The following is a 14,959-nucleotide window of genomic DNA, read 5'->3' on the forward strand; positions in this document are numbered from 1 at the left end:
TCCCTGTGACCTTTACCTTAAACACAAACAGTAAAGTCATCCTTTTATAGCCTGAACCTGAAACTATCTAATTATAATTAAATTGTATCAAATGCTCAATTTAGGTCTAAGATATTAATACTTTCACGTTTAAAGTATTTGCACTAAATTTCATACCTGTTGTTATAGTAACAGAATATTGATCTCGGATGTTGAACAGTCGTAAGAGTAAATGAACTCAAAATCCTCAAAGGTAATATGAACATTATTTGTCGACAATTTATAGACTTCTAGGGCGATTCATTTTTCAGTAAAGAGAAACTTTCGATGATAGCTATTTAAAAAATTACATTGTTTCACATTCATCTTGTTTTGAAGATCACTTTGACCTTTGAGCTTGTTAGGCATGCTACCAAATAGAGAACTCGCTCCCTGATGACTAACTCTGGGTATGTGAATTTTATCTATATCTTTCCTGAAGGCCGAGGTATTCTATTTTATCATTGAAATCCGAAAATATAGGTCAACAAAGATCACCAGAGAGGGATATGTTTTGGCACCTGGCCTGTGGACGGGTAGATCTTGTGTTCAGTGTCATCACTAAAAGTTTTATTTCCCTCTTTGAGTTGATTCTTTCACAAAGACAGATAATACATGTCATGTGCTGTTTTGTAGAAAGTTTTAGAAGAAACTTTTTTAAAAGTTTGCCCATAAACTGTTCTCTTTTATGACCAAGGGTAAGATAAAGTGGTCTGCGTGCAAAGTTTGAGTTGGAGCAAGCAATGACCTGAGATTTACCTATATTTGAAATTCCAATTGCATCCTATGTTAACACTAAGGGGAAATTACATTTTCGATTCCCAAAAAAACTAAACAAAACAAACCATCATGCATGAAAACGTTTACTCAATGAGTTCACATCAGCAGCAGAAAAGCTACGTAAAATTGAGAGTCAGAAAAACAAGTAGCCTTGGTGCCAGTGAATCCTATATTTCGCTTGAGAGACTATATGTGAAGGCAGTCTGTAGAATAAGACAGGTCCCGGATTTGCATCATGACCTCATTTATCTCACCACAGGAGATACATTGTGAGTAGACTAGCTAGCATGTTTATTTTTAATTCTGTTTGTTTTACTTCGTGTATTGCTCTTTTATTCCTGTTTGTTTTGTTTTTGTTTTTTTTTTCTCACTGTCTGTCCTTTTGTTTTCGCAAAACCAAGATGTATTTCATTGTATGTGCAATAGCGTATATATATGACAATAAAATTATTATTATTAGTAGCAAAGTGTATGCACGTATTTAACTTTCATGAATTGTATTCGATTCATAAATACAAAATAGATGAAATCTAGTATTGAGCCAGAAGAATCGCTGATTGAGCGTTACAAAACCATGGTCTTTGGTTCTGGTGGAATCGCCGGTGTATAGCTGCTTGCCAATAAAAGAATTATCTGAACTACTGTATCATCAGAGACATGCCGCTCATGATTGTGGGAGTGAGGATAATATTGAAATATTGTTTGAAACGTTTAACACTTTATTATTAGTTCAGCTATTAGGCCAAGAAAAATAAAAAAAGGTTGTTTCTCATCCTAGCGCGCGTCAATTCAGACCCGCCGCGTCAACTTTTATCCTGCTCACGAGGAAATAAAATGAAGAAAACCCGCAAAAATGTGTGACGATAGTGCATAACACAGTGCTTTATAAAACGGAACTGTAAACAAAATAACTGACACTAACATTCCATTCAGAACTGTACACATATGTCACTGTTATATTAAGCTGTCAAAACTTTGCATTGCTGCACTAAAAGTCAAACCAAAGAACTGTTGCCATACAAAAATACTAAAGCAACACTGCTGTGCATTTATCTCTGCGTTCATTCCTATGTTTTCATGTTTTTGCACGGTCTTGTTGATAAATAATAAAAAAGTGTCTAGGATGAGAAACAAACTTTTTATTTTTCTTGGCCTTAACAACAGGATACCACAGACAAAACCTGTTCGTGCATGGTATCAACGCTTCACTGCCTAAGAGGAATTAACGGGGTAAATACTGTCAATAACAAAATCCACATACAAATATAATTACATTTTCGACGACGTTCTCAGTAATTTAATTTTGTTTTCCTATTTTTCCCAGATACTTTAATGTAGGTCGTGTGGACCTTATTGGAAACTGAACTGATATGTCTAATTTGTCTTAATGTGTAAGTGTCATAATCCAAAATTTACAACTGTGGAGTTTTCTCTCACATCAACGTCACACCCAGTATGTGCAATTATTGAACAATCATTAGCAGCACCATATCTCACGTTCCAATCACACTTTGTGATCAGTTGCATGTACATGTTGCTTGGACAGCTATGATAACTCTAAATCTACCTCGCTTTCCCTATTTTTTATTTATCACGACATCACTCACAAATCAAGGTTCTATTTCAATTGTTTTTCCTCTATGAAACGGCTCTTTTTGTCATCCAAAGGCTTCGGTAGGTATCATGAACTCTTCATATTATTATATACACCTTAGATACAAGTAGTTTCGGTGCAATGAAGTATTGTTATTCTTGGCAATCACCTCTCCCAATTGGGTGATGTATACTCAGACCTGATATTTGCCTCTTGTGTATGGGGTCCATCCAAATTCAAAAGCAAGCAATATTTTCACCCAAACGATGTTCGTTTGTAACAACCCTGGAAGTGAAAAAACTGGCATAGTACAACATCAGAGGCAGGTATAAGGGTATCATGCACAGTTACGAGTGTTTCGATACATAGCGGCCGCCGCGTGGTATGCATAGAATAATATTCTATGCACGCCACGCGGCGGCCGCTATGTATCGAAACACTCGTAACTGTGGTATCATGATGCACAACATTGATGGTGAGATCCTGGACATCACAGACAGGTGTGGGATCTCAAAATGTATGATATCAGTGGTGGGACCCTACACATCACAAACCCTGCATGTACATGAAAAAATCCCCGGATTCAACTTGAAAAACTAAGAATGCTTGCGTGAAGGAAATCTTTAAAAACTTACGTTTGACATCCTTGATGATGACCAACATTTTAAAGTAAAAAATTCATGTTTAACTTGATATGTTATAAAATTTTTGCATAAGTTGTGAGTCTTTTGTCTCCTACACATGTATAGACAGATAATGTATTTGAAGTAATGATCATAGCACAAATTGTGAGACTTTGGTACAATAAATTGATATATGGTGAGATAATACTAGGAAAGCCATATTTTTTTTATGCTTGCTTTTTCAGAGTGACACATTCTCGGGTCATTGATTTGTGAAAGGATCATTAGTACGGTCGGAATCCTCGACAAACACTCGCCCTAAAACCGATAACTAATGTCATTTTGTTTCCCGAGCATGGCATTTTAATCACGTCGCAGAGCTGCAAACAGTCAGATGACGGCCAGGTTTCAAATAGTGTGAGTGTTGCCTTTCTTAACACATCGGTGACTATCCACTAACAGCGTTTCGAGACGTTTATTACTGATAACAGGTCTATGAATAATGAGCACAAATGAAGTATTTTCCTTTTTCCTGATCAACCTCGTGACTATTCACAATTCAAGAGATCTGTAAAACCTGTAAAACTTGTAAAAATTTGTAAACAGAGATTTGTAGGCAGAAAAGTAACCTGGTCAAGTCCTATTCAAACACGCTGTGTTTTCTTTACATGAAAACGTCCCAAAACCAAACGGCACCTTATCATGCCTCGAGGAAATTCGTAAGTTTGCACCAGTCTTCCAAACATTCGTTGAGAAAGGGAGAAATAAGGGAGAAAGAAGTGTCTGGTCAAGAACAATGAGTTTTGTTAGCAATGACCATTTTTACAAGGTAATTATCCACGGTCTCTTGGACTCCAGAATTATATAGAGTGCGCCCTCAACACTACCACACTGCGGCACGTTTGTTATTTTCCTGATGAGAAACACTTCAGGTATTTGTACTTGCCACATGTATGAGAAACTATGTTGGCCCTTTCACTGGCGTTGATTTCAAAAGCTGTCGCAGAGACGAACCCTTTTGTGTTCTAGTCAAGCGGTACGGACGCATAATCGGAAAGCCATTCTGTGTTATGTGTACATTGATCTAGCCAAAATTTGTGTTTATATCAAAATATTGACCGAGTGGAAAATTCCAGGGAACAGTTCCCCTCCCCTCCGCAAGCTATGGCCCTAGTTGTAGTGTTTAGCTTAAGCTGACACGATGGTTCGAATCAAAATAAGGGGCGCGTCAAAGTTTCATCATTTACGAAGTACCTCCGTCCCAGCGTGTTGAAGGGACTGTGAGAAAGACATGTCCTAATTCTAATTCTAACAATACAAGTTAATGTACATTCATGCAATAGAGTTTTGGCATGGACAGAATTAACAAGGGGAGGAATTATCTGATGCGACAAAAACGAACCTCCAAATTTTCATTTAATGCCAGTATATATTAGTAGTAATTATTATTTTCTGACAATGATTAATAATTGCATATTATTATTTATAAACTAAAATTCTATGGTACTCTGAAACAGCAATAAGCTTAAAATAGAATATGAAATTTCAAAATCAATTTTGCCTTTGAAAGAAAATGACGAGTTGTGTCGGTAAGAAAATTATGAAAGGTTTCACAATAGCTGTACTCTGATTTATTGCATGCCACATAAAGATAAAACGAATTTTATACTCAGGTCCTTGTAATTTACATTACGTTTACGGTTGCCAAGAAACAGTAACGCAAAATCGACAAAATATTAAAAAGAGCTGGAACTAGTACTTCCACAGATGTTTATTGTTAAGCGGAGAAACTGCTGATAAGTGTTGTGATGCTGCAAACTGTCGTTCATGCTCATGATAGATTATGGCATGAATGTGAAAATTCCAACAACAATCATTATCGTTATAAGTCGTGTTTTTCATCTTCACTTCGGGCGTGTTGCAAAGAATGTATACTATCAGGGACTAGAATAAGCGAAATACAAAATGGAGTCAATGCACACAGCAGACATAACACAATATTAAAAGTCACGGCAAGTGTTCGTCTAAAAAGGCATTGTAATCCTGATATTGAATATTCATTAACATTGAATTTGGCATGGAGTCAAAGCATTAAATTTGAACAGCTCAAAGAATCACGGTCAATGGCATAATGGGTCGGAGCAATGTCATTACTTACTTTCTCGAGGATTTTGCTTTCACAAAAACGATGACAGCTCTGTTTGTCCGATAATTTCCTAATAAAATAATGTATTGTTTAATTACAAACAGTAAATCTATTTTCCTTTCAGTACATTCAATGGCTACAAACGATAAGTATATAGTTATTAATTTAATCGAAGCGTGCAGCCCAAAGCAGCATTGACTGAAAAAAAATGAATTAATGTTTTTATTACACTATCGTGTGAAAGGTACAGACGACGTACTAGGCCGCAAGTCACTCAGGTATCGGTGCGTTTAAACTGCTCTCAGAGGAAATCGCAGGCGTTGCATGTCGTGGTTGCAATGGCGCAGCTTGTACGATGTCCGGAAGAGGAGGGTATCGCCTTTGTTCTAGTTTACAGTTTAAGCCTAGCCATCTTACTGCCAACGATTTTCTTCGGAAACATTTTGGTGATAATATCTGTATGTAAATATAGGGGTCTTCAGACATTAACAAACTGTTACGTTGCTAGCCTGGCGTTAAGCGATATAGTCGTTGCTGTGTGTTTCGTCATGACTATCGTCATATCTGTCCAGTTGATACCTGTGTCGGCTGAATACCTATGTGTTGTCAGGATAGCATTACTCACAGGTGGATGGCTCATATCTATGCTACATCTCTTGGCCATTGCTGTTGATCGTTACAAGGCCATAACAAATCCGCTCACCTACCAGTCTGCAATCACATTCAAGAAAGTCGTCGCTGTAATAGCTGTGGTGTGGTTAGTACCTCCCGTCTGTGCCTGCACTTTGTTTGTTGGAGTTGATCCGCTGGCGGCCAACATGACCATTCACACAGGGGATTGCTCCATGGATCACGTTGAACCAGGATGGTTAGGCTTGTCAGTGCCTATTGTATGTTTCATGTTGCCCATAGTGATTATGTTTTTCATCTACGGTCATATATATTTCATTGCCAGGAAACATTCTGAGAAAATTTCAAAGCAGGGACCTGCGCCAAATCTGATCAAGACGTCATTCAAGCGGGAAATGAAGGCAACAAAAACGTTAGCGTTTGTTCTTGGGATGCTGATTATATCGTTTACACCGACTGCAGTGCTTCAAATATACTTAATATTTGTAACTGACAACGATCCTTGCGACATGTTATGGATTACTCTGTTCAGTGTTTTCCTCAGCACAGTAAACTCTGCTGTGAATCCAGCCGTTTATGCATACAGGGACATGGAATTTCGAACAGCTTTTAAGAAGATTCTCAAAGTGCCCTTCAGAAATAACTGCTGCCATTTTCGAAAATAGACGCCTATTTAAAGACAATGTTCATGCCATTGGTATGTTAGGATATTTGTTAATAAGGAATATCCCCTTGATTTACCTTGAACTTAGACACTTAGTCTTCTTGTAAATCAAACACGATAAAATTAGAATTGTGGAATTCTCAAAACGAAACGATTCAATGATTCTTACCGAGTTAGTTTAGAAACGATCATTCGCTATGTGACAACATTGTATAATATAAAACTTTTTTCGCCTTTTATTAATGTAAGTGTCCCCTTATTAAATTTTAACTTCACTCATCGGAACGATGATCACGCCGTAAAAATGTATTCAAAGACAAGATGGACAGTCATTCGACTATTTGTAGAAAGAATTAATGAGATAAAAACGAATGAACCATAATGATCCACTATCTATAGAGAGAAGAGCCCCATTTAGCAACTATAATGAAAGAGTTAAGATGTTTAAGAAACATCAGCAAGCCCGTGCGTTTGCAACATTGTGAAATATTATGAAACTAACAGGGGGAAAATGTTTACCAAAATACCGATTTCATGAAAAAATTATATTACGCAGCGACACTATGAGTAAGCTTAGTGTACGTGCGTTATACTTGGAAAATTACATGTACAGGCAATCAAACTCTTTTTTAAAAAATTGATGTCTTTATCTACAGATCAGTTTACTCAAAGTGTTTATGAATTTAAACCTTTCATAGAAAGCAAAATGCCTATCAGTAGAGGGTGATACAAACCTTTAGACTGTTGACCGGATTGAACCGGTTCCAGTGTAAGATTGCTAACCGATTTGATCCTTATTATTTATTCTCCCACTTATTGTATTCTCTGTCGTGGCCCACAAATGAGACCGAAACTCTCATCGTAATTATAATATCATGGAGCACTATCCCCTCACGGCACCTTATAGTTGAATAAGTTGAAACAATCATTCCTGCGCGTTGTTAAAGCCACAATACCGCTTCCTCCCTGGTTCGTCAGATCACAATGCAATTCTTCTTGCACCAATCTACAAACCAGTCGTACAGCGTGTTGAAAGCATAGTGAAACGTGTAAAGAACTGGACTGCAGATAGTACAATGAGTTTACAGGGATGCTTTGAATGTACAGACTGGCAGATATTTTATGAATCTAGCAAGGACTTGAACGAACTTGTAGATGTTATATCTTCGTATATTTCCTTCTGTGTTGACTCTATCATACCTAGTAAACAGTTCAAATTTTCCCCCAATAACAAGCCATGGGTTACTAAAGACCTTAAGTCGGTCCTTAATAAGAAAAAAGGGTGTTTTTTCAGGGTAGTCAGATAGAAAATAAACAAGTAAACAAGGAGGTTAGGGCAGCCATTAGGCAAGCGAAATTGACATATAAGAGTAAAATTGAATCCACATTTGAACAGTGAAATTTCCGCACAGCCTGGCAGGCTATCAAGAAGATGGCAGCGGTCAATACTTCCACAGAACGTAATCACTCAATTGTTATTTTTGTTGGTGAAACGGAACTGACCTTACCGAACGTTTTCAACGACTTCTGTACTCGTTTTGAGTCACATGATTTCTCAGCTGAGGTAAATAGAATAAAAGCTTCTTTGCAGTTGGAAAACAACATAATTATCAGTAAGGATCGAGTGGCTAAGTCGTTGAGAACGATCAATGTGAGGAAATGTCCAGGTCCTGATGGTATATGTGGCAGAACGCTTAAATTGTGTGCCGATCAACTGAGCAGCGTACTTCAACACCTATTTCAACTTTCATTAAATAATGTTTCTATTCCGGCCTTATGGAAAACCTCAACAGTTATTCCAATTCCCAAACGCAACAATCCAAAGCAGCAAAACGATTTTCGTCCTGTTGCCCTCACTTCTCTTGTGATGAAAACATTCGAGAAAATAATCAAACATTTCATCCTATCCAAGACTGAAAATATGTTGGATCCTCTTCAATTTGCATATAGAACTGGAAAGGGTGTTGAAGATGCCAAACTTTTTATTTTGAATGAGTTGTATAAACATCTTGAGAAACCTAATGCTCATGCTAGAATTCTTTTTGCAGATTTTTCATCTGCCTTTAATACGATACAGCCCCATATTCTTGCCAACAAACTTATCTCGAAGTTTAGACTCGACAGTCAGTTGATATTATGGGTTATTGAATTTCTAACTAACAGATCTCAGCGTGTGCTTGTTAATGGCCGGCTGTCTGATTCTTTACAAACATCTACCGGTTCTCCACAGGGTTGTGTTTTGTCTCCTCTGCTCTATATCCTCTATACAGATGACTGTAGAAGTAACTACGAAGGTCGCCACATTGTAAAATTTCCAGATGACTCGTCTCTCCTCTCGCTTCTTGTAGGGCCTGATGAACAACATGGTCTCGTCCTAGACGAATTTGTTAATTTGTGTGACAATTCATACCTTAATCTGAACGTAGTCAAAACCAAGGAAATCGTTTTTGACTTCAGGAGACAAAAACACAAACCTGTGAAGAGCATTATTCATGATCAGGAAGTTGAAATTGTTCATATTTACACATATCTTGGCTCGATTTTTGATGATAAATTGAGGTGGGATGCGAATTCTGAAGCGATTTCAAAGAAGGGGAAACAACGAACGTATTTTTACGGAAATTGGAATCCTTTTCAGTGAACAAGACGATTTTATCTCTCTTTTATAAGTCTTTTATCGAAAGCATTATAACTTTCTCATTTATCTGCTGGTTCCAGAATTTGAGTTTAAAACACAAGAATTCCATAGAAAATATTGTCACTTTAAGTTCAAAGATTATTGGCGCACCACAGAGGAGCATTTTGTCATTTTACAAGCAACAGTGTCTGAGGAAAGCACGTTCCATTTTAAATTTATCAGAGCATATTTTAAATTCAGAATTCCAACTGCTTCCTTCGGGAAGACGTTTTAAGTGTCCAGTTTGCAAGACAAACCGGCTCAAGAATTCCTCGGTTTTTAAATGATGTATCTGAACGGTAGTTGTGTGTTGTCACTATTTTTTTAGTTTTAGTCTTGTTTTGTTGTTTTATTGTGATATTTTGTGTGTTGTCCGCCAATCTGAATTGCCCTTAAGGGATGAATAAAGTTGAATTGAATTGAATTGAATTGAATTGAATTGAATTGAATAGCTCAAATATTTTCAGTTTTCCACGAATATTTCTTTGAAAAAGACTCATTAAAGACAAAGTGTATAACACTGTCATACGAGTCGAAAGTGGCATGACTTTGTAAATTCAAAAGTTTCAACATAATTTTAGATTTCCCGCCATTTTCAAAACTAATCACGTGACAGAGAAAATAACGTTAAAGATTACAACAACAAAATGTTGGCCATCGTGAGTTGTGCATTCAAGTAAATGACATCATGCTTGTTTCTTGTGTGATCATGATGTGTATGTGTAGGAAATACTTGTACTTGTCCGTGGGGGCGCCATTGTACGAGTGGGGCAACGTTTATTATTTAACCTATTAAAACGTGTAGACATGGTCCAAATCAGCAAGCAGTGGATAGTTCTATACACGTTCTTCACTCAGCACATTTACGTGAACAAACTTTAGTTTTGAAATAAAATTATGAAAATAATGCATACAATTCGCAGCTATCGTTGTTTTATGTATCGCAATAGAACAATAACAAAGACTCCGCGATCTCTTCGAATTTTGATGAAATTTACCGACGGAAATATTTACAATACGTTTTGCGAAAGGCATGGCCTCGGATAAACAGGTATAGTGCCTTTATGGATTCCTGAAGTTTCAGCAACAATTTGACAGTGCCTGTAATATAAAAAAGGTTTTTAAAATAATGAATAGTTGATGAAAGCATAAATCATATGATCATTCTTATTCATAAATATATATGATCGAAGTAAAATCGTTATTTCATCTACCATAAAACCTGGACTGTGGTCGTTGATTAACAGCTAGTTCAGTTTTCTGTGTAATAATTTTGACAAGTCAGTTCAGTTTTGATGGCATTCAAACACATACATACACTTGTGTGTCGCCGGTATGATTTGAGATGTACATACAAAGTATACTAAAATAGTACTGTAGATTTACGTAGGTATATTATAAGTATTCCAAGAAACAGACTAAGTGCAACTGCAACTATATTGCAGTCATCAGGAAGGAGTGTAGCTGCAATAATTGTAGCCCTTGGTTGGTGGGGATTGGGCTTCTGTCGTGCGGCTCGCGCCTTGCCCCAACCAGGGCTACAATTTCTCCTATACCTGCTTGTGTAAAGCTGCAGTGCGGATCTACACTGCATGGTCAAGGCACACACGGGGCCGCATTATTAGAGAATCTCGCCTTACCGTGTGCAAATTTCACTATAATCCTGCTCCCGGATAATGTTAGAGCCCTTGTAACTCCTATCGATGGTCAACTTTACTCCTTGCAGCTGAAAAATGACAGTTTAATGACTCAGGCGCGAAGTCAATTCGAACTGGACCGCCGTCGTTGAACTCTGTACCCAGCCGACTTGTATCATTACATTTTAGGGGTGGCCGACAGGTGTGAGGGACTAATGAAAACGGTGGCACTAGCAGTACAGTAGCGCGCTAGTGGCAGTATAGTTGTTGTTATTTTAACGCTATCTTTTCGGAGGATTGAAAAAGGTCATAGGACTGTTTGCTCCTTTTCAATTACTGCTAGAATACCACTATCGCTGAAAGCAAAGAGAGACCAGTGACCATTGAAGAACTTGCCATCTTTATTTCCTGAGAAGTGAAAGAGATATTCACGCCATGCAAAGTCTGTCGTCTCGTCTTTGCCATTTTATACAGATGCTCTGACAACAAGAGGACACCGCAATATAATTATAAAATATCCAATCGATAGTTACGGCTACTATACTATACGATATAGATCTCTAAGGCTATAAAATCTTCGATATATATCGGATATTTACCCGCCTAATTAACAAACTCTAGTATCATCTAGTAGCGAAGTTCGAGCCAGACTAGCGCTTGGCCAGAGCTGTAAAGTGGTGAAATGTCTGACAAATATTCGCGACTCTTTTTAATCTTGAAGCTTATAGTGGTACATTTTCCGACTGTTTCAAATGTGCTGAAATAGTTCCGATTCATAAGGGAGGCTCTAAAAGTGATGTTAACAACTATAGGCCTATCTCCCTTCTACCAGTTCTATCTAAAATACTAGAAAAACATGTTTATATTAGTTTTTACAGTTTTATGCATTTAATCTTTTTTGTCACAACTCACAATCATCAGACAACATCACTCTTGTCACATTGCTTTAGTCAAGTTAACTGACCAGGGTCTATACTTTTACAGAATATAGATGAAGATAATTGTTTTTAGATATACTTAAAGATTTTTTTCATCGTTGATCATAACATTTTGCTGAGCGAACTTTCTGTGTACATGTTTTCTGATTTGTCACTGAAGTGGTTTCGATCAGACCTTACAGGAAGAAGTCAATGTTAGCTATTTAGGTGTACACGCTCATGTTTTGTCGATTGGTGCGGTGTATCTCAGGAGTCCATTTTTGGTCCACTTCTGTTTTTGATCATGTTATGTATGTCATTTCCCCCACACTCATCATGACATGAGTTTAATTAGTCTGGAACATTCTCAACTTTGTGTAAAAATGGGAAGCTTTAAATAGATACTACTACTACTGAGACTACTACTACTTCGGTGCTTCAAATTTATCAGATTTATTCAAAAACTGCTGAGGTCAATATCAAAGCATGTATGTAAAACATGCTGATTACAAGGAATTTGTTACAAAAAGAAAGATGTATCCATGAAAAAGCACAGATGTGAAAATGATGTAAAGAAATCCTCATACAAACGGCCTACTTCATCATTAAGATGTATGTTGACAGACAAGAAAATGGCGAAATTTTAAATGATAAACACTGCATTATTGAAGTAGTCATGAGCAAACGGATGGAAGAAGTCCATCTGATTAAAATCAGGGTAGAGTACGGCGACGTCTTCTATGCGTACGCGATATTCTCTCAGAGTCGCTGTCGCCTCTCACTGCACTACGCGACAGCGAGAGAATACCGCGTACGCATAAGAAGACGTCGCCGTACTCTACTTCTGATTTTAATCAGATTGGAGGAAGTCGTTCCTATATTAGGCTATTTCCATACTGAGTTCATCATGCACACTGTAAAGTTTACTACGGTTCGAAGCGAGACTACATAAATGTCCTGTGAGAAAATTAACCTGGAATGTAATCCGCGTTTGTGTAATGAGCTAAGAAATGCTACGACCATACAAAAACAGTAAAATACCTACGTGTGTATACAAATAGCAAAGTATTTGGCAAAGCTGCACTGTAAGTAACTATAAATATATCGGCGATTTCACAGACCCGGCGTGCCGTGGCACAAGGCTAGTCATTGTAGTATCGTCTAGAGTCCGGAAATTGCCGATAAATATTCTGTAAGTATAGGCGATTTCACAGACGCAGAGTGCTGAGTCCAGTGTCGATCGGCGATTTCACAGTAATCCCGAAATCGTCGATATGTCAAACTTTGATACTAGATGGAAAATATCCGATTTTTAATGTTCAAAGTCACGCCGTTTTGGAACCCCACTTCACACATTGTGACCTTTTTAGTCGAACAGATTTTGCTTGGAACCACTCTTTCCACATTGAACAACAGCGGCATCTTGTAAATGTAGTTGTACCATGGAGGTGGATGGTTGAACTTAGTTGTGAAAGTTGAACTAGTTATGGAGTTTAACTTAGGCACACGCCTCTGAACAATGTGCATGGACACAAAGTTCTAACTGCTTCAAATGACCCGTTCCCGTGTAGGATTTATTGAACTAGTACGTAACATATTTGAGAAAGTTGGGAAGATAGAGCACAGGATTTATTGAACTAATTAAAATGCGTAGTTGAACTTCGGCAAAAGTATCTCTCTTTATTCACCAAGAGTTATATATTGTCATGAAAATTACCCACCCCTTTCAATCCCATAAACTAGTCCTACGAGTTGGCAAGGTGAGAGTGTCCGGCTTTGGCTCCGGAGGCAGTGAAGGGCTACCCGTAAGCATGCTCATTCAGCTCCCTCACACCTGTCGGCCACCCCTAAAATGTAATGATACAAGTCGGCTGGGTACAGAGTTCAACGACGGCGGTCCAGTTCGAATTGACTTCGCGCCTGAGTCATTAAACTGTCATTTTTCAGCTGCAAGGAGTAAAGTTGACCATCGATAGGAGTTACAAGGGCTCTAACATTATCCGGGAGCAGGATTATAGTGAAATTTGCACACGGTAAGGCGAGATTCTCTAATAATGCGGCCCCGTGTGTGCCTTGACCATGCAGTGTAGATCCGCACTGCAGCTTTTACACGAGCAGGTATAGGGAGAAATTGTAGCCCTGGTTGGGGCAAGGCGCGAGCCGCACGACAGAAGCCCAATCCCCACCAACCAAGGGCTACAATTATTGCAGCCATCAGGAAGGAGTGGGATTACACCAAAGTCTCTACAAATTGAGGAAAAATAATTGATGTTCTCAACCATTTTCCTCAATCTTCAAACGATCTTTATTTCAAAATAAAGATCGTTTGAAGATTCGTGTGAAGATTAAAGAAACTGGTTGAGTACATCCATCATTTCTCTTCACTAAGTCAGTTAGTTGTAGGGAATAATATCTCCTGAGTACAGATGATTAAGAGGCAAACTATTGTGAGAGTATTGTACCGGATGGTGATGGAAATTAACTACAGATAATGTGGATGTGCAGGTACTTCACCAGAGGGCTTAAAATGCCGAACAGAAGCTACGAAAAAGGTCAGTTGTCTCTGAACTTGGCAAGGAAAGCGACAGTGAGCAGTCACTGTTGATACATGGACTTTGAAGAAGAGATACAACATGTGGATCTCATTGAAAAGTGCTAGAGCATTAGCCCTAGTATATGGGTAGACATGGGTACAGCATTAGCCCTAGTATATGGGTAGACATGGGTACAGCATTAGCCCTAGTATATGGGTAGACATGGGTACAGCATTAGCCCTAGTATATGGGTAGACATTGGTACAGCGAATGTGCCTCATTTCTTGGCGAAGAAAGATCTCTCCCCAAAAATTGATCAGGGCTCTCTGTTGACGCATTCGATGGCATCTTGGAAATTTCGTACTGGTTTCCCAGAGCGGTTTCAGCTTTATTCTAACCTTGGTGGATTACACTACTTGTTTTCCAGAGGCGGTGAAATTTGAACGCACAATAAAACAGCGGCAGCGTAGGCCTCAGTAGGGATCTACAGAGTACAGATATCCCCAGAAATTTTGCCACAGCTGCATGGAACTCGGTTTGTCACGTGATCGATGGAGGAGGTAAACAAGATTATACCCCGATCGTTCATTGGGAATAAATCAGAAGATAGCTTCAAGAATCCCATTTTCCATTTATTCCTAAATACAAGTATCATACTTTAAATTTGATAAGTCAGGACGCGGTTTTAGCGTAACTATGGACGTACTCTGCGGAGTAAACCAATCACTTTCAGGTGATG

General features: G+C 38.2%; 1 protein-coding gene across 1 annotated transcript; it reads left to right on the top strand.

The window, feature by feature from the left end:
• The first annotated feature begins 5,709 nt into the window (after nt 1-5,709).
• Nucleotides 5,710-6,456, top strand: LOC139139461 (adenosine receptor A2b-like). Its single transcript, XM_070708374.1, has one exon. The coding sequence runs from the start codon at nt 5,710-5,712 to the stop codon at nt 6,454-6,456; it is 747 nt and encodes a 248-aa protein (XP_070564475.1).
• The last annotated feature ends 8,503 nt before the right edge of the window (nt 6,457-14,959 follow it).

Source organism: Ptychodera flava, chromosome 8 (genome assembly GCF_041260155.1).
Source record: "Ptychodera flava strain L36383 chromosome 8, AS_Pfla_20210202, whole genome shotgun sequence".
Taxonomy (NCBI): Eukaryota; Metazoa; Hemichordata; class Enteropneusta; family Ptychoderidae; genus Ptychodera; species Ptychodera flava.

Bases quoted from the DNA above. Each gene is read 5' to 3' on its own strand.
- LOC139139461 (XM_070708374.1), top strand. From the start codon at position 5,710: ATGACTATCGTCATATCTGTCCAGTTGATACCTGTGTCGGCTGAATAC.